This window comes from Mustela nigripes, chromosome 7 (genome assembly GCF_022355385.1).
Source record: "Mustela nigripes isolate SB6536 chromosome 7, MUSNIG.SB6536, whole genome shotgun sequence".
NCBI lineage: Eukaryota > Metazoa > Chordata > Mammalia > Carnivora > Mustelidae > Mustela > Mustela nigripes.
This window is the reverse complement of record NC_081563.1, coordinates 31,696,471-31,724,328: the sequence shown is the minus strand read 5'-3', so window position 1 is coordinate 31,724,328 and position 27,858 is coordinate 31,696,471. Positions and strand designations below refer to the sequence as shown.

At 35.0% G+C, this 27,858-nt stretch overlaps 2 protein-coding genes across 4 annotated transcripts in view; one reads left to right on the top strand and one right to left on the bottom strand.

The window, feature by feature from the left end:
* The window catches only part of SOS1 (SOS Ras/Rac guanine nucleotide exchange factor 1), a 146,430-nt gene that overhangs the window by 87,991 nt on the left and 30,581 nt on the right, over nucleotides 1–27,858 (top strand). For both annotated transcript variants that reach the window (XM_059405493.1, XM_059405492.1), the window contains exons 9-14: nucleotides 13,700–13,827; nucleotides 14,619–15,274; nucleotides 24,555–24,636; nucleotides 25,435–25,557; nucleotides 25,864–25,967; nucleotides 27,169–27,391. In XM_059405493.1, the coding sequence (XP_059261476.1) occupies nucleotides 13,700–13,827; nucleotides 14,619–15,274; nucleotides 24,555–24,636; nucleotides 25,435–25,557; nucleotides 25,864–25,967; nucleotides 27,169–27,391 (1,316 nt within the window). The remainder of the gene's footprint in view (nucleotides 1–13,699; nucleotides 13,828–14,618; nucleotides 15,275–24,554; nucleotides 24,637–25,434; nucleotides 25,558–25,863; nucleotides 25,968–27,168; nucleotides 27,392–27,858) is intronic.
* ARHGEF33 (Rho guanine nucleotide exchange factor 33) overlaps nucleotides 20,429–27,858 on the bottom strand; it is a 121,670-nt gene continuing 114,240 nt past the window's right edge. Inside the window, exons 19-20 of one of the 2 annotated variants that reach the window (XR_009405289.1) lie at nucleotides 22,721–22,880; nucleotides 20,429–20,601 (exon numbers count right to left, since the gene is read on the bottom strand). Coding sequence is in view for 1 of the 2 variants with exons in the window: in XM_059405497.1 (XP_059261480.1) it covers nucleotides 22,799–22,880 (82 nt within the window). In the remaining variant the exon portion in view is untranslated. Of the gene's footprint in view, nucleotides 20,602–22,322; nucleotides 22,881–27,858 lie in introns of those variants that run through there. The other variant, XM_059405497.1, reaches the window with a different exon arrangement.

The following is a 27,858-nucleotide window of genomic DNA, read 5'->3' as shown; positions in this document are numbered from 1 at the left end:
GATTTTGTTACGGAAAATTTATTAGTAGAAATTATATTTACAGTTTGCAGAAGTACATACTGAAATGGGCTCTCTATAATGAATCAGTGAATGATGTCCACTCTTTTTACATTGTAGTGATTTGGACCTTAGATTCTCAAGTAGGAATGTTTGAACTAGGGAAGGACCAAGGGAGGTAAAGGATTTAATCACCAAGCAGAATTACAGAGCTCTTAACTCTCCATTCTAGACTGAAAACAGCATACCATTTAAGGTCTTTGGTAATATAGAATGATTATTTTAAGAGGATAATCAAGAGGAAGCATTTGTTATACAAAACCATTCTTTACAAAGAATTCATTATGACAAACCATAGTCCTAACAGGATATTTGCAAACAAGTTTGTTACATAGAATCCTTGTTCGTAATAGTTTATGTGATAATGGGATTTTAACCTGAGACTGTAATGAAATTCTGAAGCATTAAAGCCAGATGAAACCCAGAAGCATTTTTTAATTTATAAATAAGAACAAGAAGCTCTGATGAAGGTTGAAAAGGCTGTAAAATCTAATCATCTTAATAATATAAGTAATTATTTACTCCCCCAAGTACAGGCAATTAAAAATGTTTTAAATTGTTAAGTTGTGATAATGGAGTTTTTAAATTAAGTCATCATTCAGAAATTTAAAATATTTCTATTGGTTTAAGCATATGTATCCCTAGTTCATCTTACTGCCTAAGGTTCCACTGCAGAATTGCAGTATATTGAGTGGGAAACCTTGCCTAGTTAATCCCATGGACTGTGATCCCTCCTTTTTATTCTGCATCCCGTCAGTACTAATGTATTATTTGTACTTATTTTCAATTTATATTTGTTGGTATGTTGCTTAATTAAATATTTTCATTGAGCAGTATTTTCAAGGAATATTCTTTGAGATGCTAGTCCCATGAGATATTCTAAATAAAAAGTTGTGGGGAGGGATGTGCAGTGGTCAGATATGTTGGAGAAAGACTACATCCTTAATTATATACTCCTAGAAATTTTCAAAATATGTTAGAATATTTGGACTTTGTAAAATTGTGCAGTGAAGCAATCTAATGGTTTTCTAGAGTTTCCCAAATTAGATGAACCATGAAACCCTTCTATATTTTTGTTTTATGTTTGTTGAAGTATAATTAACACACAGTGTTGTATTAGTTTCGGGTGTATATTATAATGATTCAGTGGTTCTGTACATTACTTAGTGCTCCTCGAGATAGGTGTACTCTTAATCCTTAAACTACTTCAGGGGATTCTCACCTCCCTTCCCTCTGGCAACCATCAGTTTGTTCTCTGTATTTAAATTTGTTTTTTTGTTTGTCCTCTTTTTTTCTTTGTTGTTCATTTGTTTTTTTCTTAAATTCCACATATGAGTGAAATCATGTGGTATTGGTCTTTCTCTCATTGACTTATTTCATCTAGCATTACATTGCAGGTCCATCCATATTGTTACAAATGGCAAAATCTCGTTCTTTTTTATGAACGGATAATATTCCATTGTATGTGTACACCACATCTTCTTTATTCATCTATTGGTAGATACTTGGGCTGCTTCCATAATTTGGCTATTGTAAATAATGCTGTAATAAATGGAGTGTGTATATCTTTTCAAATTTTTATGTTCCTTAGGTAAATACCCAGTAGTGGAATTACAGGATCACATTTTTAATTTTTTGAGGAACCTCCAAGTATGGAGGTTTTTTCGTAGTGTCTGACTAATTTACATTCTCACCAACAGCACATAAGGGTTCCTTTTTCTCCACATCCTCACCAGCACTTGTTATTTCTTGTGTTTTTTATTTTAGCCACTTTGATTAAGTAGAAGGTGATATCTCATTGTAGTTTTGATTTGTGTTTCCCTGATGATTAGTGATGTTGAGCATCTTTTCGTGTGCTCTGTTGGACATCTGTATGTTGTCTTTGGAGAAATGTCTGTTCATGTCCTCTACCCATTTTTTAATTGGATTACTTGTGGGTTTTGGCATTGAGTTGTATATAGGGTTTTTTGTTTTTATTTTTGTTTTTTTAAAAGATTTTATTTATTTATTTGTCAGAAAGAGAGAGCACAAGGGGGGGGTAGTAGGCAGAGGTAGAGGGAGAAAAAGGTTCCCCACTGAGCAAGGAGCCCAATGCAGGACTCGATTCCAGGACCCTGGGGTCATGACTTGAGCCAAAGGCAGATGCTTAACTGACAGAGCCACCCAGGGGTCCCTAAGTTTGTTTATTATATATCATGGATAGTGACCTCTTATTGGATCTATCATTTGCAATTATCTCCCATGCAATAGGGAGCCTTCTTATTTTTCTTGTTTGTTTCCTTCACTTTGCAAAAGCTTTTTATTTTGGTATAGACCCAAAGTTTAATTTTGCTTATTTTCCTTGCCTGAGGAGATATGTCTAGAAAAATGTTCCTATAGCCAATATCAAAGAAATGAATGCCTGTTTTCTTCTAGGAGTTTTATGGTTTCAAGTCACACATTTAGGTCTTTCATCCATTTGGAGTTTATTTTTCTGTATGGTACAAGAAAGTGGTCCAGTTTCATTCTTTTGTATGTAACTGTCCAGTGTTCCCAGCACCACTTGTTGAAGAGAATGTCTTTTACCCATTGCATAGTCTTGCTTTCTTTGTTGCAGATTAAATGACCATAAAGATGGGGTTTATTTCTGGGGTCTCTATTTAGTTCTTTCGATCTATGTGTCTGTTTTTGTGCCAGTGCCATACTGTTTTGATTACTATAGCTTTATAATGGGGATTTTGATACATCCAGCTTTGTTGTTCTATCTCAAGATTGCTTTGGCTATTCAGTGTCTTGTGTAGTTTCATACAAATTTTAGTATTATTTGTCTAGTTCCATAAAAAAATGTTAGTGTTTTGATAGGGATTATGTTAAATCTGTAGATTGCTTTGGGTAGTATGGACATTTTAACAGTATTGATTTTTCTAATCCATGAGTGTGGAATATTTATGTCTTTCCATTTGTTTGTGTCCTCTGAGTTTCTTTTATCAGTGTTTTATAGTTTTTGGAGTACAGATCTTTCACCTCCTAGGTTTAATTTATTTCTAGGTACTTTGTTATTTTTGGTGCAATTGTAAATTGGATTGTTTTCTTACATTGTCTTTCTGCTACTTCATTGCTAGCATATAAAAATGTAACAGATTTCTGTATATTAATTATGTATCCTGAGACCTTACTGAATTCATTTACCAGTTCTAGTCGGTTTTTGTTTTTGTTTTTGTTTTGTTTTGTTTTGGTGGAGTTGCAGGCATAAAACCCTTTTAAAACAATACATTTCTGGGGCATCTGGGTGGCGCAGTCAGTTAAGCATCCAACTTATGGTTTTGGTTCAGATCGTGATCTCACGGTCGTGAGATTGGCCTGGTGTCAGGCTCTACACCCAGTGTAAAGTCCGCTTGGGAGTCTCTCTCCCTCTCTCTCTCCCCCTACTCTATCTTTGTATGTGTGCTCACTCATACTTTACTTTACTTTAAAGATTTAAAGTAAATTTACTTTAAAGATTTAAAGTAAATCTTTAAAACATAATACATTTCTGGAAGTTACTTTGTTCCCTATATTTCACTAACACTGCCTTAGTCCAGCCTCACCCCCCGCCCCCATGCCCCCCTCCTCCCTGCATGTCTTGCAGGGACTACTGTAGTGGCTTCCTATATGGCCTTTATGCCTCATGGAACCTTTAGTTTTAAAAGTGCAGTTGTGGGGCGCCTGGGTGGCCAGTGGGTTAAGCCTCTGCTGCCTTCGGCTCAGGTCATGATCCCGAGGTCCTGGAATCGAGTCCCGCGTCGGGCTCTGCTCAGCGGGGAGCCTGCTTCCCTTCCTCTCTCTCTGCCTGCCTCTTGGCCTACTTGTGATCTCTCTCTGTCAAATAAAATAAAATAAAATAAAATTTTAAAAAAGTGCAGTTGGTTCCCTATCAGCTTTCCCCAAAGTCTAAATTCTTTAGCCTCTTTCTAGCTCGTCTCAATACCTAGTCTTTCCCACCTTGTGCTTTACCCATAAGAAAATTTTTAGCAGCCTTGGATATATCAGACCTGTTCAGAATTCCACTTTGCTTTTGTTCCTGTTTCCTGGACTTTTTCTTCTATTTCTGCCATCCCCTTTCATCTGAGAAATTCCTACTTGTCAAAGAGTTTGTTCAAATCTTGGTTTCTTGGTCAAGTTTCCCTTGGTTCCCTAGGCTGATCCTTTTACTGAGTTCCCTCTCATCATACTGCCTCATAGAACTTGTCCCGTTTTTGTCCACCTTGTTTTAGACTGTGCTCCACACAGAGTGGATGTGAGCCCTGAGTAGCTTTGAATTTTCATGCCTAGTAGTGTCTGGCTCTTAGACAATAAATACTTGTTAAAAAAAAAATGGCAAAAATAATAATTTTCTTAGAATTCCTATAAATGTCTTACATTTTTGAAGAAGCTTAACTATAAATTGTATATAATTAAACTAATTTTGGAAACTTAGAATTTTTCAATAAGGTTTATTTATTTATTTATTTATTCATTCATTTATTTATTTATTTATTAGAAGTTGAGCTCATGAGCAGGGGCAAGGAATAGACGGAGAAGGAGAGAATCTGGGACCCCTGTGTGGCACAGTTGGTTCAGCGTCCAACTCTTGGTTTTGGCTCGGATTGTGATTTCATGGTGTTGAGATCAAGCCCCTCATCAGACTCCATGCTCAGCACAGTCTGCTAAAGTTTCTTACACTCTCTCACTCTTCCCCTCTCCCCTGCCCTATGCTTGCTCATGTGCACTCTCTGTAAAATAAATACATCTTTTAAAAAAATAAAGAGAAGAAGGAGAGAATCTCTTGCAACTCCCTGCTGAGCACAGAGCCTGATGCAGGGCTCAATCCCATGACCCTAAGATCACGATCTGAGCCAAAATCAACAGTCGGACGCTTAACAGACTGAACCACCCAGGTGCCCTGGAAATTTAGAATTCTTTAAACTTTATAAATTCAGAAAGTAAAAGTTTAGTTAAGTAATTAAGACTTGAATACTACTGAAACTGAAAAATAATACTCTTTTTTCTATGTGAAGTTTGATTTGCTTTATTAAACAAATTTAGAGCTGTTACTTGGGACTGTGTAAATATGTTGACCATATAATCTAAGGAAAAGTAAGTTCCCCTCAGTTAAAAAAAAAAACTGGGTTCAGCTCTATACCATTATACGTACATTAGTATCTTCATTTCCTAGGGTTTCCAGAGCAAAGTACTACAGACTGCATGGCTTAAAAACAACAAAAATTTGTACTTTCATGGTTTTGGATACTAGAAATTCAAAATTAGGGTGTCAGCAGAGCCACAGTCCCTTTAAAGACTTTAGAGCAGAATCCTGTCTCTTAGCTTCTGGTGAATCCTAGCAGTCCTCGGTAGCTCTTGATGCCATTGCTTCATTCCTTCCCTCCTCTTCACATGGCTTTTCCCGCAGCTCTCTGTTCTTCTTTTATCTCTGCATCCAAGTCTCTTCCTTTCTCCTACGCAGCAGATGCCAAGTGAACAGGTGTAGGGCCCACCCTAATGCAGTCTGACCTTATCTCAACCTGATTATATCTGCAAAGACCCAGTTTTCAAATAAGATCACATTCTCAGGCACCAGAGGTTAGAACTTGAATATAGTTCAACCCATTACAATTAGTTTTTGGTATGCTATAGAATTATATTCATTTTTGGTTTTCTGATTTTCCAGTATATAATGTCTTTCTTAAACCAATATATACATATATTGTTTTTATTAACCCAATTTAAGTATAATTTCATACTGATCATAGACTTACAATTAATTTTAGTCACAAAAATCTAGTGAAAAGCCAACAGACTTGTGGCAGGATGGGCTATAGCCAGGTAAAAATGGACAGGAATTCAAAATTACTAACATAATCATCTGAATTAGACTAAGTGTATGTAATTGGGTTTGGGGTTATCATGTATGCTTTGTCTTAAATGAAAAAATAGAAAATTTAACACTTAAAATCTCTATACCTTTCTTAGGTTTTATTGGTAATAAAAAGTACAAGATTAGCAAAATAATTGAGAGAAAACATGTCCGGGTTTAATTTTAACACATCATAACAACCATGTGTTTTTAAGTAAGATTAAATTGAGGACCAACAGAATAGTAAGTATTGTAGTTGATGTTATTTCATTATAACATTGCAGTGTTTATCTTGGTCACAAGCTTTATTTTAGAAAATAAGAACACTAACAACTTTAATCTGGAGACTCATGTGGTTAGATTCTTTCTCTGTATTAAAATTTAAAATTTGGAGTATCTTGCTGGCTCAGTTGATAGAGCATGTGACTCTTGATCTTTTTTTGAGCCCCATGTTGGGTATAGAGATTAAAATAAAATATTTAAAAAGAAATTTTTAAAAACTTAACATTAAGGGCACCTGGGTGGCTCAGTGGGTTAAAGCCTCTGCCTTCGGCTCAGGTCATGATGTCAGGGTCCTGGGATTGAGCCCTGCATCGGGCTCTCTGCTCAGCGGGGAGCCTGCTTCCCCCTCTCTCTCTGCCTGCCTCTCTGCCTACTTGTGATCTCTCTCTGTCAAATAAATAAATAAAATCTTTAAAATAAAATAAAATAAAATATTTAAAAAGAAATTTAAAAAATTTTAACATTAAGGGCACCTGGGTGGCTCAGTGGGTTAAAGCCTCTGCCCTCAGCTCGGGTCATGATCTCGGGGTCCTGAGATCAAGCCCCATGTCGGGCTCTCTGCTCAGTGGGGAACCTGCTTCCTACTCTCTCTCTCTGCCTGCCTCTCTGCCTGCTTGTGATTTCTGTCTGTCAAATAAATAAAATCTTAAAAAAAAAATTTAACATTAAATTTTCTAATATTCCTAGATTTTTACATAGCAGACTCATTTGAAGATTGACCCTTTTTCCCCTTAAGATTGCAAATATTACAAAAATATTACAAAAATTGTAGCCACAAATGTTTAAGTACTAGAATTGTGGGAAAGGATTACAGATAAAATCTTAGGACTGAATGGTACAGTGAGTGGAAAATTTAGGATAAAAAATTGAGAAATGTTAAAATTAAGAGATTTTTATCCCCCCAAATAAAAAAAAAAAAAGCTGAACAAGGGGCACCTGGGTGGCTCAGTGGGTTAAAGCCTCTGCCTTCAGCTCAGGTCATGATCCCAGGGTCCTGGAATCGAGCCCTGCCTTGGGCTCTCTGCTCAGTGGGGAACCTGCTTCTCTTCCTCTCTCTCTTCCTGCCTCTCTGCCTTCTTGTGATCTCTGTCTGTCAAATAACTAAATAAAATCTTTAAAAAAAAAATGTGCTGAAGAAGGGGCATCTGGGTAGCTCAGATGGTTAAACGTCTGCCTTCAGCTCAGGTCATGATCCTAGGGTTCTGGGATCGAGCCCCATATCTGGCTCCCTGCTCGGTAGAAAACCTGCTTCTCCCTTTCCTTCTACTGATCCCCTTGCTTGTGCTTTGTCAAATAAAAAAAATTTTTTAATGCTACACAAAACAAATTGGAAGAGCGAAATATAAATTGTGCTACATCATACACTTTGAACACCCACTAGTGGCCTTCACATAGTGTGCCAAAAGCTCTTTGTAAAGAGGGCTGCCCTGCAAACCCCTACTACAAACCCGTTGTATACATTTGTTAATGGCTTTGATTTGGTGCTTTTCCAGTTTGGGAGCTGGACAGAATCAAACATCTACACTAGATCATTTTTTATCTAAATTTTTTTTCATGTTTTGCATCTGGTTTAACTGCTCTGTGCTTCAGACTTTTTTTTTAAGATTTTGTTTATTTATTTGACAGACATAGCAAGAGCAGGAATACAAGCAGAGGGAGTGGCAGAGGGAGAAGCAGTCTTCCCGCTGAGTAAGGAGTCCAGTGCGACTCGATCCTAGGATGGTAGGATCATGACCTGAGTCTAAGACAGATGGTTAAAGACTAAGCCACCCACGCGCCCCCACACTTTTTTTTTGTACTGCCACGAGTTGATGACTTAATACCAGCAATAAGAGAAGACTTAGCGTAGATTCTGTCATAAAAATAAGCCCAATGGAGGTCTCTTTAAGCTTCCATTCCATTGAACTAGATTTCTAAATTTGGAAATTCTTATCCAAAACCCGTGGACTTAGAGCAGTGAGCTTAAATGGTATTCCATCTGACTGTAGACATCAAATGTCTGAAGTTAAACATAAGATAGTGTAATTCAGTAGCCATTGTAACAAGAAACAGTAAACAGCTGACTGTTGTACTATTCTAATTTTAAATTTTAAATCAACTAAACTGTGAGGTGCATTTATAATTTTGGGAATCTTCTCTCTGCTAAAAACAGGGAGATGGTTTTTTTTAAAGTATCTTATTTTCATAAATGAGTGTTATGTCTAACCCTTTCTAGGGTTGATATCCTGTTTAAAGTTTCAGACTCCTTTCCACACTTCAGATTTTAACTTGCTTTTACATTATGCTTGTATATTTCTGCCATTTTTTATTTCACTTCCCTTCCTTCTGGAGCTCCAGTTGCGTGTGTGTTGAACTACTTTGTGTTGTCCCACAGATCTCCGTAAGACTGTTCATTATTCTTTAATCTTATCCTTCCTTGTTCTTCAAATTAGTATTTTATTAATCTGTCAATTGAACTATTAGTTATTATCTTGCTTACTATAGAATTTCCATTTGGATTTTGTTTTATAGTTTCCACAGACTCCCTATCTGTCCACTCAGTAAGACCATGTTTTCCTTTAATTCTTTGAATATGATCATAAAAGCCACTTTGAAGCCCTTCTTAAATTCAGCATCTGGGCCCACTTGGAGTCATTTTCTATTAACTGACTTTTTTCCCCCTGAACATGGGTCACATTTCCCTGTTGTTTGCTCATTAACAATTCTGGATTCTATTGTGTGGAGGATTGTTGGGTTTCTTGTTTTTGGAATATTGGTTTTTTACTTTAGTATGCAGTTAACTTTCCTGGATTCAGCTTCAAATTGATCTCTTCTGTATTATGAAGCAACTGGTATCTCTCTTCACTTTCTAGGATTTCCATATGTAGCTTTTTTAGCTGATTCTCTTGGGTCTCCCTTACATGTGTATGATTTGGCAGTCAGACAAGTATTTGGGCAGGGATTAGTTCAGATTTGGGGGCACAGTCTCTGTGGTTTCCTTATGCCCGGAGATTTCCCTCTTAATTTCCAGCTACTCTGTCAGCTTTAGGCTTTATCCCCTGGTACTTGAAACCAGTAAGTCTTCAGCTTTCTGCTACCTGAGCTTTGTACATTTGGGGACTAAACTCAGTTCTTAAAGAGCCTCAGAACTCATCCATTAGAGCTTTCACGAGTAGATTCTACTTTCACAAGTAGATTCCTCTTTGGTCTCTGCCTGCTCTTTTGCCTCCTGTGGGTCTTCCCGTGCATCAGCCAGGTACTTGGAGAAGTTTATTTTCAGATTTTGGATGTCAACACATCTGCAGTTCATTCATTTCCAGATTTCCCCCTTAAATTTCCTCCTAAACTGTGCTCTTTGATCTCTAGCCTGTAGAGGCTCTCTTCCTCTCACTCCTCCCCACGGTGTTTGTTGCTCTGAGAGGTTGGGGAAAGCCTTAATCTTGCAAGTGTATACACTTGGGAGTTGTAGCTTTTCAAGAGTAATTGCTGCTGCTGGTTTATGCTTTCTTCTAGATGTTTTCCAGCGCCTACAAATAGTTTTTACATTTTGTCCAGATTATATAATTGTTATCTGTGGGAGGGCTCTCAAGACTTCTTAACTTCATTGCCATTGCTGGAAATTCTTGCATTTTTATGAAGCTTTTCTGCAGTATTGGTTATGACTGTGATGTTTACAGCAGTAGGAGGGGAAACAGTGAAGGGCAAGTATTTGCTAATTTCATTCCAAATGGCACTTGATGGGCTTTCCCCTGTAGATATGCCCTTTTGAGTTTTGTTTTTTTTTTTTTTCCCACTCGGGTCCTATTAATACTCTAAATATACAGGGAACCATACTTAATTATCTAAATAAAATATGTGACTTTCTCAAAAACTTTGAGAATTTTGCATTTCTTTCCTAACAGTGAATTATAAGTCATGTTACAATTTATATTTTAAGATTTCATTTTTATATTGGCTAATTTAATAAAGGTATTATATGATTTACAATAATGGAAAAGCTGTACTATTTGTACTGTAAGTTTATACTGTTTATACTACAAATTTACACTATTTATTCCATTTCCCTTGGGGGAAAATGAGGGTTTAGGCTGATTAAGTAAAAGAAGATCAAATTTTGTTAATATAACATCACTTACTGGTTGAAATTTTGTGTATTTTAAAAAAATTATCTGTATATATAAAATCCCTACTGATAAAACAACTTTTGAGGGGAAAGGAACTGATTATGAAGTGTACTTTTAAACTTAAATAGCATGAGTAATTGAAGTCTGCAATTTCTAAATCTCATTTTAGTTATGAATTGCATCTTTTTCCACCCATACTTTCTAGTTGTGCTGCTACTGTAAAAGAATAATTGAGGATTATTGCCTTTCTTGTGCTCAGCCTTTAAAGGGATGTGTAAATTATGAGATAGCAAAGAGTCAGGAGCAGTTGGCTTAATTCATTGGTTTTTGGAATAATTTGGGTAGTATTCCATACATTTGTTTACAGGACTAGTAAATTAAATTTACCAGTTGACCATGTATTTTCTACTTTGTAATCTGTTCTTAGTATCTTATCAAAGAGTATATAGGTAACCATTCCGTGGTCAAAACACAGTCCCCATCTTTGCTTGTGTTTTCCCATTCTGTGATAAGCTCTTTATATATGTGTGTGCATATATATATGCACACATACAATATTTAAGATAAAAACAAATGTTTATTCCATGTCCCAAACATTAGACAATTATATATTTCTTGATTATATATTTTGTCATCCTGTGCATTGCAATGTACCTATTTGAATGGAATAGGTTTTATTTGTTAAGTATTTTTTTAATAGGCATTTCTAAGTTATATCAGTTTTTTTGGTAGTGTATTGAAAATGTTCTTGAACTGAGAAATCTTGGGTTTTGCCTGTCACCACCATCAAGTGCATGGCAGTTTCTTCATTTTATAGAATCTCATGTTGGAAAAATTAATTTCTAGAAATAAAAACATGAATTCAAAGGTTTTGTGTTTTTTAAACAAAAGGAAGCCCTTATATGTTGTGAATTAGGTAAACTCTTTGCCACTGCTTTGTTTCTGTAGCAACAAAGAGCCACCGCTTTCATGGCAGTTAGCTTCAATTATTCAGCACCAGTGCCTGGTTTATATCAGCTATATTAAGCAAAAGTGCTTATGAGAAAGGTCATTAATTACATTGAAATTTATTTTAGATGTTCAGGTAATGCTATGAAGGTAAAAATTGCATTTAAAAATTACTCCATTAGTAGAGTCTTACGGGTTTGACATAGACTTTGGGTTTGTGGGTTTAAAGTATATTAACAATACTTTCAAGATACTGGTATATTCTATATGTGAAATGTTATAGTTAAATAGTAGATAAATGACCAAAAGCTTTAAACATTTTTAGAATAGAAAATCAAATGTGTGTCTCAGTGGATTGGTTACTTTCATGCTCTTTTTACATGTGCTAAAACTGTGTGTTTTTGTGTGATGTTAGGTATGTTTGCCTGAATTAATATAAAAAAATAAAAGGATAAATATGAAGGATTCAGTATTCTGCCACCTCTTGGTGCCAGCTCGTTAAGATTAAAAACTTACCTTGTGGTCTACTGACTCTGGAGGAATTACATTCTGAAAGAACTCAGTGAAATAGTTTTTAGTGGTGCTTTTGGTACACCGCATACAGTTTTGTCCTTTCTTAATGAACATTGCTTTCAGTGTGAGATTGTTGCGTTGGAAGCCTAAACTCAGTAAGGTTAATGGTTAGGTTTTGTCACCCGAAATTCTGCCATATAAGATGCAAGTAGTTCTAGAATGATAGGAATGGAGAGTGTTTTGAGAGAATGCCCAAAGCCCAGCCTTCAGCCTATCCGTAATATCCATTAAGTAAAAACCTAATAGCTTCCTTTTTATGAACAGTTGGCCATTGACTTCCTTTAATCTAGCTGGCCATAGTGAAGAGCAAAACTAATGAGTAAATGATATCTCGTATTTTTTTTATATATATAAAAGTTTTTTTTATCCTTTGAGAAAAAAATATTTTTCCCCCTTTCTGGGAGATTATCTTGAAACACAGTTAACACAATTAAGACTACAAAGTGCAGATGGTCCTTTTTGTTGAAAGTATGGTGAGGTTTTAGTATCCAAAATTTGGATGATAAAACTGAGCATTAAATAGACATCACAATATGGTATTTACTTCTTCTGGAATACCTGAGCATTTATGATATTTTAAGCAAATTATTTTTATAAAAATGGTTGAGGCTTTGAGTAAGAAGTATGTCTACTTTTCACAAGTCATCAGTATGTGTATGTTTGTATAACTGATCTTTATCAGCTGAAATGAAAATGAATGTGTTGTTGATCTTTAAGGAATATCTCAACTATAAATCCTTAAAGTAATAATAATTACGCTCATTGAAAAGTAAACCTTTGCAAATTACTTTGAATATTTTATGGTTTTACTTCTCACATCTTTTCTTTTATGATAGAGAATAAGTGTTCTTAAATGTTGCATGAAAACTACTGATACATGTTATTTATTAACATTTTCTTTTTGGTAGCCAGAAATAGGTTGAGAAGTTGACAGAATTCTTATCATCTATTATAACTCATACCTCAGTTAACTACTTGCTTGAATTATAGTCACCTGTTATATTGATAAGTGGTGTTTATTGATGACCCAGTCCTTATTAAGTACAGACTTTCTGTCTAGCATATATAGTATATTTGCCACTAAAAGAAAATGTGCTTGAGTTTCATTAATGTGTACACTTCTGGTTTTGCTCAAAATCTTAACCTGTGAATGCTGACAAAGTTCATGATACTAAACGTTAAACCTGTAGTAGAACTACGAAGAAAACAACTTAGACTTACTCTGTACATTATAAAGTGCTTTGATTTTTAATAAGAACCCCATTAGGTAGGCAGGGCAGGCTTTTTACAAGCCTCATTTGATAGCTGAGAAAAATGAAACTCAGAAGTCAGATAATCTGCCCCAGTGTCACACAGAAGTAGAGGCATAATTTGGTTCTAGGTTTTGTGTCTAAGTTCCTCTCCACTATACTCCATCTTTCTCTGTGTATTTGTCTTTCGAATCATCCTGTTGCTATGATAGTGCTGGAATCAGAAACCTAAGACCAAATTCCACGCTTGAGAAGAAACATCTCTGTGTGCTTACTACTGGGCAAATCCTATGCAGGTTAAGAAGATAATTTATGTCCCTCATCTGTTTTCAGACAAATGCTTCTGAGAAACTGCACATCACAGGCTGTCACAAGCTGTGACATCTTTTAACACTGCTTCTGCTCTCTTTTTTTTTTTTTTTAATGTGGAACACTCGGTTGTATGATAATACAGAAAATAATACTTAAAGAAGAAAACACTTTTTTGAAAGAATATATTTTATGACATGTTTAAAAATTTTATTGTTGCAGAAAGATTTGAATTACTGTTACTTTCATTCTTGAATAAAATGAGCTCCTGTTCTTTTCATCCAAAACTGTCCTGCGGGTTCAGATTTGTCATTTTGCCTTTGCAGCAGTTAGAAGAAAAGAGTGAAGATCAAGAAGACAAGGAATGTTTGAAACAAGCAATAACAGCTTTGCTTAATGTTCAGAGTGGTATGGAAAAAATATGTTCTAAAAGTCTTGCAAAACGAAGATTGAGGTGAATATTTTTACTTTTTTAATAATCTTCCCTTTCACTCTGAATATTCTGGTGTAAATTCAGGGATCCCAGTTCCCTCCTCAAGTAAACAATGAAGAAAATAGTTTTAGTGACAAGCTTGGTCTTTCAGAGGAAGTGACATCAAAGCCAAGAGAATTTGTTATTGTTTGAAAAACCTTTCATATTTGTGCATTTTCCTTGCATACTCCCAGACAAGACCTCCTGAGAGTCAACTGGTAAGCTAAAGGAGAGACAGAGAAAAATGTCTTGAGTAGATTTATGTCAACATCATCGTTCTGTCAAAGTAAAATTGGTAGTGTCCTTTATTTTAGGGATTATGTAACTTGAGGTATTAATTCAGATAACATTGCTTCCACTTTCTTAATTATAATATGTGCATGTTTGTTAGCTCTAGGTCTTGTCCACTTAAACATTTCTAAATAATTTTTTAAGTCTCTTAAATTATTTTATTTACCATATTGGGCTCCTTTTTAATATATGTCATTCTAAATATTTAGTAGCCAAGGTAGAAATAATCATTACCTAGCTAAGTTTATAGAGTAGAATTTCGTCAGTAGTCCTTGTTTCTTTTTAGAGCACTAAAAAAGTCTCTACTGTGTTGCTTTAGTTCCTAAAATGGTACAGTTTTGTAACACTAATATATTTGGAGAATTAGTGAAAACCTTCTCAGTGCAACTTTTTAAAATGTACTTTTCCATTGTCCTATATTTACATGAATTCTTAGATTGTCTGTCGTCTGTGTACTAATAATGTTTTTTCCTTTATCCCAGTGAATCTGCATGTCGGTTTTATAGTCAGCAAATGAAGGGGAAACAACTAGCAATCAAGAAAATGAACGAGATTCAAAAGAATATTGATGGTTGGGAGGGAAAAGACATTGGACAGTGTTGCAATGAATTTATAATGGAAGGAACTCTTACACGTGTAGGAGCCAAACATGAGAGACACATATTTCTCTTTGATGGCTTAATGATTTGCTGTAAATCAAATCATGGGCAGCCAAGACTTCCTGGTGCTAGCAATGCAGAATACCGTCTTAAAGAAAAGTTTTTCATGAGAAAGGTACAAATTAATGACAAAGATGACACCAGTGAGTACAAGCATGCTTTTGAAATAATTTTAAAAGATGAAAATAGTGTTATATTTTCTGCCAAGTCAGCTGAAGAGAAAAACAATTGGATGGCAGCCTTGATATCTTTACAATACCGGAGTACGCTGGAGAGGATGCTTGATGTGACGATGCTGCAGGAAGAGAAGGAGGAGCAGATGAGGCTCCCTAGTGCCGATGTTTATAGATTTGCAGAGCCTGACTCTGAAGAGAATATAATATTTGAAGAAAACATGCAGCCCAAGGCTGGAATTCCAATTATCAAAGCAGGAACTGTTATTAAGCTAATAGAGAGGCTCACATACCATATGTATGCAGGTAAGGAATAAAAAGTGGCCTGTCACTTTTATTTTCCTGCTTCCAGCTGATTTTCTTTGCTGCACAAGTCACTGTGCCTAAAATAGAAAGCAGACTAACAACAAAAGATCTTCTACATTATTTCGAGTTCATTTTCCTTTACCTAAAAATACTGCCATTTATACTTTTGCTACCACATTCACATATTATTTTTAACTTTATAACCAGAATTACAAATGGGAATATAAAATCACTTGGCTAAATTTATCCAATTAGTGGTGGAAACAAAACTAAAAGTAGTGCTAAATCATCATCATTAGGGTCTAACGACTTTTACCTCTTTTTCTTTTTTCTTTCTTCTCTTTCCATTACTGAGATTATAAAGTCAGTAAAAATTTTAGTGTACATTCATCACCAAAATTGTGCTGTAGTACAAATATGCACAGCATTGTTTTTTCCTAATTTCTGTTCCTAAAACTTAGTTAAATTTAGCAATCCTGAAAGTCATTAAAGGTTTCAGGTTTTTTTGCACTTTACAACCAATGTCATTTAAGAAAACAATTTTACCTCAGCAGGGCAGTTTTTAGAGACAAACATGTCCAGACTACCTAGGAAGATTAGTAGAGACCAAATCAAATGTAATTTTTGAGAGTTAAGAAACAAACATAATGATTCTTTTTTTAAAGTAATTTTATTTCTTCTAGAAAGTCACCCATGATAATCCAGTGTTCCTCGACCTTCAACTTTCCTACACAATGGAAAGACTGGAAATTGTAAACTGTAGCGTATGGTATAGTTGAAAGAGCAACAAATCTGGATTTCCATGCTCACTCTATCACAGTTCCTTCAGGTCCCAGAACCTCAGTTTCCATCTCAAAAATGAGCATCACAACAGCAACCTCAGACTTGGAAAGAATAGATGAACTACGACCTGTAAAAACTCCTTGTAAACATAAACGTAAACTTACTTTCAAAGAGTGTTTTTAATTATAAAGAGATATTAACTCAAAACATAACTCTTAAAACATAAATGCTGCTCTAAGTAGTCGAATGTGAAAGTTAACCTCCATCCCTATACTTCCTGCTTAAATATATTCCTGTTTCTAGAAGATGTGTGTTTCTGAGGGAGGGTTTTTTTTTTTTATTAGTGTTTTGTGTTTTCATTTATTTAAAGTCCTCTAAATAGGTTCTCAGTTCTCTCTGGAAGGTGTTCTGGCACCAGTTAAATTAAACTTTTAAAGATCCACTGTAAGAAAGATGAATAACTTTTGATAATGTTGATATATTCAACTTATTACATGTCCAGTCAGAACTACTTAAATGGCCTAGAAACTATCAGGGCCTCCTTTAAAAGAGTGAAATCAAGTTAGAATATTTTTATCAGTGATACCAAAGCACTTTTATGAATATAATATCTCATGATCTCCACATGTCTCTGTAATAAATAAGCCAGGATTTTGTTTTGTTTTTTAATTTTTATTTGGCCTCTAATTGGTGGTTCTTTTGATAGCCTTTTCCATAGTGAAATATTAGTGTTTTTTGTAGGCTATTAAAAGCATTTTGGGTTCTCTAAACAGATTCCATTTGGTAGTAGCAGGCAGGAGCTGACACATGTTGAAGATAGTGAAAGAAGACTAGCCTGGGATTCCAATTTTTCTGTTGATTTTTCACCTAGAAACGTATGCAGTCAGTGTATTCATTTTACTGACTCAAAAATGAAAAAAACTAAGCATGGGAAAGTTAAATAATCTGCCTAGGATTTTACATGAAAAAGAAAACGATTATTCTGGTATCTTTTTTACATATGAAACTTTTCAAGAAATACCATTTATATTAATATGACCAATCTATTTTGTGATCTTCATCAACTTCTGTATACTCTTTAAGATCTAGAATACAACTACAAAGATGTTCATTAAGTTACTCGAAAATTACAGTTGCAAAATATTTATTTCTTTGCTTTTTAAAGGAATTTTTAATGTTCTATAAGCTCAGATTGCTCTTCTTGCCACATTCTGATTTTTAAGGCTCTTACAAGATTCCCTGATTTCTTTAGCATAAGCACTCTAAACCATTCATCCTTTGATTTTAAATACCTTTGTTTTGAGTTCTTCAATATGAAAACTATGGAATAATTTTCATGTTGAAGTGTGGAAAAGACTTTAAAGTAAAATTAATCCTTGGATTTTTATCTACCTAAGACAAAAGTTGTACTATTTTGTTTTGTTTCTTTCCTGTAGAGCAGTGTAAGTAGAAAAGTGCTAAAGACTCAACTAGTGTTTACTATCAGACCTCAGTGGTACTGGAGTTGGAAAACATTTTCAGATTCCAAATTTTTTAATATAATTGTTTCTGTAAAACTTGATTGTTGATGATAAATTTTTTTTTAGACTGCTACATTTCATAGAACTAACATCATTAGTAAGCCGTTGCAGAATTACAATTAAATATTTTCTGGGAACTGTGCTTTTTATTTATTTTTTGAATGAGGACACTTTAAAACAAAACTTGAACAAGCATAGCTGAAAGTTTTTCTAGGGTATCGGAAGTTTCTCTCCTTGACATGCATGATACTAGCCTAATGTGTAGACATAGTACTTTTGCTGTGCTGTCTTACTAATTACTTTTGATAGTTCCTCTTATTTGTATTTAACTTTTAGCTTTTGAATAGAATCGTATTTTAAATGGTTTTATTTCTAGTTAGTATAAAACACTGAAATTTCTAGATTTGTAGCACTTTGCAAAGTGTTTCACATTTAAATTGACAAGATTGCTTTACTTTTTTAAGAAATTAAAGTTTTTCAAAAATTCCTTTCATTAATTTCTTGAGGAATAAAATGCCAGTGTTGACTACAAATGTGGCCAAGTTTTTTTTGTTTTTTTTTTTGCATTTTTCTTTTCTTTCTTCTTTTGAGGCTTAATTGGATATTTTAACATAGATCATGAAGGTATATTACTGGTGTAACTGGCATACACAAGCAATTTTCTTGAGTTGTGGTTCACAATACCTACAAATTAATATTAATTACTAGTTTATTTGAGCTCTTCTATAAGGTCTGTCACAAACATGTTACTGGCAATATGGGATGTGTTTTCAGTAGATGTCTATGAACTCGTAAACATGAAAGCAATTATTTTTTAAGGTCTCTTTCAGCTCGAAAGTACTCTTGAGTCCTCACTACAATAATAAGAGATCAAGTTACCATTTGTTTTTAGAATTATTGGTCTGCTATTTTGCAGAGGTGGGCGAGAGGTTTAGTTGGTAGATATTTTTATTGGAGAGAACATTCAGTGCAAAATGGGCTGAAATAAAGGCTAAAATTTAACTTGCACATTTTTATTATACAGAATTTTAATAAAAGACATTGGCTGTAATATATGAGAAAATTTAATATCCATTAAGCACCACTTACAGACCATTTTCTAGGTTCTGGATTGTTCAGAAATTGTCCAAAAAAACAAACAAAAAACAAAACAAAACAAAACAAAACACCCCAGAAGAAAAACTGGTTTAACCTTACTTAATTCAGACTTCACTATGGCTTTAGCCAACTTGATCCCTCAGTTGTTTTTAACAGTAATTTTGAAGCAGAGCTATAGATTTGCAGTGTTAGACAAGATGACCAATCTCTCACTAATACACAAAAACCCAAAGCCCCTGAAAGTTACATGATTTTCCAGAAGTCATACCAATTAATTGCAGAATGAAGACTAAAACTTAGGTTTCTTGATTCTTAACATACTGTACTTTTCACCATGTTACAGTGACTCATGTAAGACAAATTTTTTCCGTATTAAAATACATTTTTATTATAGATATCAAATAATAAAAATAAAGAGAACTTCTTGGTTGGTTTGAATTGCCAGTATTATAAGTGGCTTTTTCCTTATTGGACAAACACAAGTTTACTATGAAGATGTAAGCAGACTAATTTTTTTTCCTCTTATTGAAATAAATAATAATCTCTGGCTATAGATAAACTTCCATTTTAATGCATAGATTTTAGTATACAGTTAGATATTGCGCATCATAATTTTACTTTTTAACAAAACCCAGTTTACTGGTGATGTTTGCTCTGTAAAGGAAAGCTTTCTGGGAGAAAAAGTTAAATTTAGGTAAATTAGAAAATGCTTAATTGTCGCTTAAAAGACTACACCAGGGTCTTACATGGAATCTGATTTATAGCTTATCTCTGAGATCCAGTATTTCTGGACATAGACTAATTTGCTCACTGCATCAGAACTTTGGAATCCATTTGAAATGCTGGAGAGGGGACACTGTCTAGTTAGATCATTCTGAATCTGGCAAGAATACGAAGAGACTTTCTTACCTACCTTAAGAGGAGCACAAAGCAAGGTTCATAAAAAAGAGATGAGAGTAAGAATTTTAATTCTGTTTCAGAGTTACCGGAAGGAAATAAAGTACAGATTAATTATTGAGACTTAAAACGACACGAGTAAAGAAATGTTTGGTAATGGTGTATCTGGTTTGACAATCTTACTTTAGAGAAATGAGGTGACCATGAGGTAGGGAAAATTCAGAACTGATATACAAGCTTTTCATATTGAAGTGTGGAAAAAAGGTGTATCCTGTGTGTGGTACTCTTTTCTAGAAAATGATATTGAAAAAACACAAGCCAGTTGATAGTTTTCTTTAAAGTATTTATTGCTATTTTACACCCTCAGAAAATCCTCAAAAACCTGCATTAGCTTTCTTTTGAGTTTGCGGCCTAAGTTCGGTTTGGGTGTCTTAACTTTAAAAAAAAAAATCTTTTGAACAATTTTTGATCTATAGGGCAGTGCTGTTCTATTTTTAAACTCTCTGATAATTTTTTTTAAGTGTTTGTGCGTCAGCATAGCGTCTGTTTCCTTTTTTAAGGAATTCAAGAGTGATTGTTTATAAATCCTTGTTGAGAAGCTTATTGTTCCTTGTGGCTTTTTAAATGGCTGTATTAAAGGGAGAATTATCACAGGAACAGACATCCTGATTAACAGCGGTTCACTATGGTGGGGGGAGGGGCATTCTTGACATAAATAACTCCATGTAACAAGTATTTCATAAATTTTCATTGACCTTGCCAAATAAAATGTCAAGTGTCAATCAAAATAGGTACCTAAGAAGAAAGGATTGAATTATCACCTCAGATTTAGCGTGCTGTCTTCTGCATATTAACATAGGTATATTTTGAATTCCTAAGGTTTTGAAGAATTGTGCAGTGAAGTATTATCAAAGAATAGTTCTCAAGTGAAGGAGACAAGGCAGCAGAAAAAAGTCACTGCAGCTCCCGTTCGAAGTAACCTGGACCAGGGATTTGATGGGAGAGTTGGCAGCTACTGGTACAGAGAAACTGTATGGAGGGAAGGAAGCAGAGCAGCTAGTGAGCTTGGCGAAAACCTTAGTGCAGGGATTTGAGAATCTGGTAGAAATAATAACGAAGAAAAACCACAACAGAGCTTTTACTATGGCTCATACTGAAATTCACGTGGGGTTATGGTTGAGAAAGAGGTTTGTGGAATTTACATCCATAAGCAAGTAATAAACAGAAAGAGAAAGAGACTCTCAAAATAGCCAATTTTCATGTTCTCCACAAATACTTGCGCTCATGTTCTAAAACTAAAGCAACCCGGCTTTTGTATTTTTATGTGTTTGCCTTCCATCTGTCTCTGCAACATCATTTTTTTAAAAGATTTTATTCATTTATTTGACAGATCATAAGTAGGCAGAGAGGCAGGGGGTGGCGGGGGTGGGGGGAAGCAGGTTCCTTACTGAGCAGAGAGCCTGAGGTGGGGCTCGATCCCAGGACCCTGAGATCATGACCTGAGCTGAAGGCAGAGGCTTATCCCACTGAACCACCCAGGTGCCCCTGCAACATCATTTTATAATACAGGTAGATAGCTGCTGCCTCAGAACCAACAGAGAGGGTAACACTCAGCCTTTATCATTGCCTGCGAGATGTAAGTAGGTAGTGCTTTGTTTTCTTACAAAGCTATGTAATCTGTACTTATTGGTGTGTATTTTTAAAATAATGAATTATCTTAGTCCTTCACCTCATCTGTAAGATACAGGTTTCCAAGGGTTAGCATGACATAGTACACGTGAGAATCAATGACGGGGGGAAATTAATAGAGATAAAAGTAGCTTCTGGAATATGTACCCTTTTTTTTTTTAATAAAAGTTCAAATAGATAGAAAGATGTCCTCAAATACAGATGTTAAGTTTTTCATTCATTAGCAGTTTTGTGTACCACTTGAGACTAAAAATGGAGTCTAAATCAATACAAGACGGGGAATATATGCAGCCTGTCAGATATTTTTTGAAAGTCCTTAAACTTTTGCCAATTTTTCTTGGTTTATTTTTAGCTTTTGCTGGTTTTTTTCTTTTTGGCAAGACTGCTCTTATTTCTCATCAAGCTAAAAACAACTTAAAAGTTGAGTCACTTTAGAATTTAGTACAACAGTGATGATTGTGGGAGTGTTTATTTCACTGCCCTCTTCACAAACGCCTCTTCTACATAGAGTGCACAGGAAGGTCCTGCTGCTACTTCCTACAGTCTGGAAGAAGGCTTAATTACGGAATCACAACTAGACTGCTAATTTTTTAATGACTCTCTAGTGCCCTGAACCGGAATAGCAGTTTGCAGCTACATTCCAAATTAATCATTTATTTAAGTTTCTGTAATGATTACATAACTCATGGAATTGTTCTTTGTATTTCTATGTCACAGCTGTGGAAACCTGAAGGCATCCTTTAATCCAGAGAGCTTATGTGAGACAGTAGAAAAAAGCATAAAATTAGGAGTTACACAATCTAGATTTTGGTTCCATCTCTGCCACTCGACTGTGTGACCTTGGATAAGTCTTAGTTCCTTCTCTCATATGTAGAAAGGAAAAACATCAGCGCCACTCACTTCACAGAAGTCATGTGGAATAAATTCTGTGAGTGCGCTTTGAAAAGTTCCGTAACAGAGATCAGTTGATATGATCCCCCTGTGACCTAAGTGGCACCGAGGCATATCATGACTTTCCCAGCATTGTCATTGTTACTAAGCTACTGAAACCAGATGTTTTGGTTGAAGATGGAAAGACCATTTTAAAGTCATTTACCTTTAAAAACAGGCAGTTTCCTTAAAAAAATAATTCATTTAGAACTTGCTTTTATTCTGTTTTTCAGTTTTAAAGTACCTTTGATAGCCCAAACTCTTCAGCCTACCTTAGGTGGCATCTGAGGAGCAATGGATCTGAATATTGATTTTAGACTTTTAGACTATTGAAATAAACTTTTCCTTTAAAAAAAAAAAAAAAAAAAGGTTGGGGGAGAGGCCAGCCTAAATTGAGAATACAGCTCAGGGATCCTTGAGACACTGTCTGCTGAGGGCCTGGGCTTGCTCTCCCTCAGTGTTGGCTCAGCGTCTCTACCATGGCCACTGCTTTTGCTTCCTAAACACGTGATGTTTTGAGTAGCCTCACCTGACAAATAGATTTGCAGAACAGCAAGTAGATTCTTGAAAGGGAGGATTGTGATGAAATCGATATAAATCTCTGTTTTTAAAATCTCGTACAGCCTTCTGTTCTAAAATCTTTTCTTCTGGATGAGACATTAGTCTTTAACGTTTGAGGAACTCTGTAACTGAAGACAAACAATAAGATACCAACAGAGAGGAAATTACTAAAGGATTGTATATATTTAAATTACTGTTATCAGTAACCCGCTAGACTTGGAAGGTAAAGGAGGGGAGGGGCATTGAAAACCAGTATGTTTTTATTCTGTGAATTTTCTTTAATTCAAAAAAGCAGTATACATCCAAGGTTGTCTGATATTTAAACCAATTCATTATCTTGATTGCCACGTAAACCAATACATTAGGAATAGATTTCTACGACAAATCCATGCATTTGGTTTGGGGGAGGGAGTTTAATCTATTATCATTATTTTATGCTAAATTTAGCATGGTTCTTAGAATCAGCCTAAGTAGAAATTTTCCAAACAAATTAACTCTGATCTTGGGAAATCCTACGCTAATAAAGGACACTGTACTCACAAAGGATCCAGTGTGAAGCCTAACAAAAATAAAGGTACTTGCTACTCTCAATGAATTCATCATTCAATTAGAGCTTATCTTTGTGCAATTACTTTATAGCTTGTTGTTATCAAGTTCTCAAATGAATTTGAGATTAAAGAATATTTAGAGTTTTACAAACAAAAAAATAATAAATTAGTGCTTACCAGTCCATAATGTAAAAAATAGGAAAAGGATGCTCCCAATAAAAAGGTTAATGAATTCTTCCCTCCTTCTTTTTAATAACTTGCAACTAAATGTTGACCTTGGTGAAATTGTAGTTATAGAAGGAAGTGATTTTTGTTTGTTTGTTTGTTTGTTTGTTTATGTCCCTCATTATGGGAAGATGTCTCTCCCCGTTTATGCAGAAGATGACAGTCCTGGTCTCTAGTGCTGATGAAAAAACAGCAGTCTTTCTCCACAACTTGGGGGAGAAAACTGTCTGGGAAAGACTGCAGAAGGCCAGGCCTGGGGAAGTGATCACACTTAGGCAGCCTCCTGATTTACTTCATGGAGATGTGAATGAAAAGTGGGCCCTCTCACGGAAAGGGCTGGAGACTCCTGCTCTTATGACTGAACTCTTAGCGGGACTACTTGAAATAAAAGGAATTAAGTTGTGAATAGAACGAAATCCACATTCTCACACGTTTCGTAGTTTTAATAACTTCCAGGTATTCGTAAGCTTCTTCTAGCAGTTTTAAGACCTCTAGCGAATAAAATCATTGAGAAACTGTATTTAATGTAAGCTACACATTATAAGATCCAGTTTCAGGTTGTATGCTCTGTTAACATGATTTAAAGGAATCTAGATAACTGATCCTAGATAAACTAGTCTGGATGTCAGAAAAAGTAATGGGTTATTGCTGTGGCCTTTCTCTTCATGAAGGAGATAGAAACCAACTGAAATGTTCTGAGATCCAGGTAGCAGGTGGGAGCTTGTTTCCATGCTCTTTGCCTTTCTTTCTTCCCTTTGCATTCCTGCAACCCATGAGGACTTAAGTTCAGCTCGTCGGAGTGTGCCGAGGTCAAGAAGTAAGTTGATACAGAATCTTAGTAACCACAGTTTGCCACTAATTTAGGAAGCACTCAAGCTAGCAGTTTGTTATAAAGTCCAAAACATTCTGTGTGGTCAGAAGACTTTGGGAATTTTAAGATTATTTCATCTCTTTTGAAAATGTTAATAATAGCTTGAATCATTCTGAATCAAAGATTTTAATAAAATAATTTTCCTTTTTTCTTCTTAGATCCCAATTTTGTTCGGACATTTCTTACAACATACAGATCCTTTTGTAAACCTCAAGAACTACTGAGTCTTATAATAGAAAGGTCTGTTCATGTAAAACGTTTAATTTTTTTTTTTTTAAGAGATTGAGCTAAGATTCTGTGTTTCTCAGAAATAAATTGTAGGAGCTTTGAATTGTAGTTCATGAGTACTTTTTAAAGAAATAACTTCTCTTAAATGACCATTTATTTTATTTTATAATCTTTTTGTTTTGATTATTAAAGTATAAAAATAAGCATTTCTTTTCACATGGAAATGCAGTACTTGAAATTTCAAATTTATGGCATTAGTTAAGTTAAAGAACCATATAAAAATATATAATTTAGTTTCTGAAAATTTAAATTTTGATGATTTAGGTGTTCTAAACAGAATTTTTCAAATATATCACATGTTGAAGAAAATGGAGCTTAACATTAAGTGAACAAATACCATAATTAAGAAAAGTGTTTCAGCCACCGAAGGAACAGTCAACTCCTTAAGGGTTACCCTTAAAAAGTGTTATGGTAGCTGATTCAGAGTGATTACACAAATCAAAAATGAACAGCAGTCCCATACTTGATAATCACATTTATTTTTAGACTTTGCATGTATTCTTTATCCTTTATTATGTTTCTCATTTTTTTAATATTGGCAAGTATTAATTTCTTTTTTAAAAATTAAAATAAGATCATTAACCTTTATATTATAGAAGCCTTACTTGTTTTTACTAATATGTATGTATATCCGTAGTAATTTTCACAGTTCTCTCTGTATTGTGCTGGCTAGTGAAAAGGTGTGTAGTTTTCTGTTTGTATACTCTGGTATTACTAGTATTTTCATTAGTTTGTTCTGTTTTATGTTAGGTTTGAAATTCCAGAGCCTGAGCCCACAGAAGCTGATCGCATAGCTATAGAGAATGGAGATCAGCCCTTGAGTGCAGAACTAAAAAGGTTTAGAAAAGAATACATACAGCCTGTACAGCTGCGGTAAGCAGTAAGGAAATAACTGAAGTGATGAAGTCTGTAGTGAACTTTTGTTTCAGAGTTGAAGTAAATAAGGACCTTTCCCAACCAAGGAGGAGGTAACAAGTAAAATGAGTGAAGTGAAGAGCAATTATCAGAAATTATTGTATAAGTCTTAATTAACATAGAATCTTGAAAGTGGTAAGCCACTACTTACAAAATCATTTAATTTGGAAAGAATTACTGTTTTAATTTATACCGTTCATCATGGTAAACACCTATGTCTGAGTTCCCATGTAATTCAGTTATTCTTTTGTGTTAATGCCATAGAGTATTAAATGTATGTCGGCATTGGGTAGAGCACCACTTCTATGATTTTGAAAGGGATGCAGATCTTTTGCAGCGAATGGAAGAATTTATTGGAACAGTGAGAGGTATGGTTTTTTTAAGTGCTTAGTTTTATATGTAATAAAAGTGCCAATGTGGTGACTATCAACTGACGTCCTTAGTGTTCGTGTTAAGAGTTGTTTAGAACGGTGGCAGCACAACGGTTTGAAAAAGTTGAAAATTTTCATGAAACAACATGTTGACCTACAAATTGCTCAGTAATCATCCTGTTGACCCAATGTATTTTCATTTAGTAAATCAACTTAGTGGTTACTTTGGAATTGGATAGAAAAAGTCTCGATTTATGCTGTTTTTCTACTTATCTGAAGCTATGTGTATCAGAGGACAATTAGGAACTGGTGTGCCATCAGAACACCACTGCTGGAGACTAGGTGGTTCCCAGTTAGGGGATTAGATCCTGTATTAGAGAGGCCACAGAGCAGATTGAATTGAGAGCCAAGAAACAACAGTCCTGTTCTGAATGAACACTGCCACTCACTAGATACATGACTTTAGGCAAAACCACTCTGATTCTCTAGACTCTGGTTTCCTTATCAGTAACATGAAGAGAGCAAGACTCAGTGATGTCAGAATTTCCCCTCGAGTTTTAAAGATTCCATAACTGTATAGGTCTAAGAATGTCCTAGACAAACTTGATTCTAATTTCCACAGTGTGCTGTAAATGAGAATCAGAAAATAAAGCGTTGAATAAGAGTACTTTCATGCATAGTACAAAATAGCCACATCAAAAACGCACCTTAATGTGAAGGAAATATCCTCTGGTGCCATTTGGTTTATAAAATGCAGTGTTAATTAGATTAATAATGAATGTGTATCGTCTGTCCTTATGAATCCCATGCATGCAATATCTTTTTTTAATGGAAGATTATAAAATAATTTTTTGAACTGAAGTTCAGAACAAGAGAGGTGAAAAATCTATGAATAAATTACTTTCTGATTTTATTTTGAAAGGATATAGAAGAATATGTGCCAGACTATTAACAATGGTGACCCATGTGAAGAAGACTGAGATTGGGACAGGGAATGGGAAATGATAAAGGGGAACTTCCATTTTTTTATTTTGATCATTTGAACTTTGTAATAGCAAAGATATATTTAAGTATCACTTGTCTGATTTTAAAATATTTTAAAAGGGGGGCACCTGGGTGGCTCAGTTAAAATATTTTAAAAGGATAAAATATTGAGTGAAAAGTATTTAAATGTTATTTAAAATGTAATGTATTTCAGGTAAAGCTATGAAAAAATGGGTTGAATCCATCACTAAAATAATCCAAAGGAAAAAAATTGCAAGAGACAATGGACCAGGTCATAATATTACATTTCAGAGTTCACCTCCCACGGTTGAGTGGCATATAAGCAGGCCTGGGCACATAGAGACTTTTGACCTGCTCACCTTACACCCAATAGAAATTGCTCGACAACTCACTTTACTTGAATCAGATCTATATAGGTATGTAATTTTACATTCAAGCTGAAAAATCATTTCAAAGGAATTAATTTTTTAAATGAAATACTGGTATTTGCCTTATAGGGATGTGATAAGACATAAATGAGCTGGTACATGAAGTGTGTAGTAATACAGCCTTGATCCACAGAAGGTCTCCCCTTCCTTCACTCCCTGATCTGCCCACTCTGCCTGGAGTTGCAGCTTCTGTCTGTCTGTAGTCACTCCTCGCTGGCAAAGCTGACTGCAGATCCCGGCTTAACCAATCACTGGCTTGGTATCCTTGGGCAACTTTAGCCTTTCTGTTTAATTAACTTTTATCACTCTCTGTCCCTTAGCTTCCTCGGGATTAAAATGGGGCTAATAATAGTACCTATAACAGGCTGTTGTGAGAGTGAAAATCGTCAGTATATATATAGAGTGCTTAGCACATTGCCCAAAGCAAGGTCGGGCTCAATAAGTTAGCTGTTGCC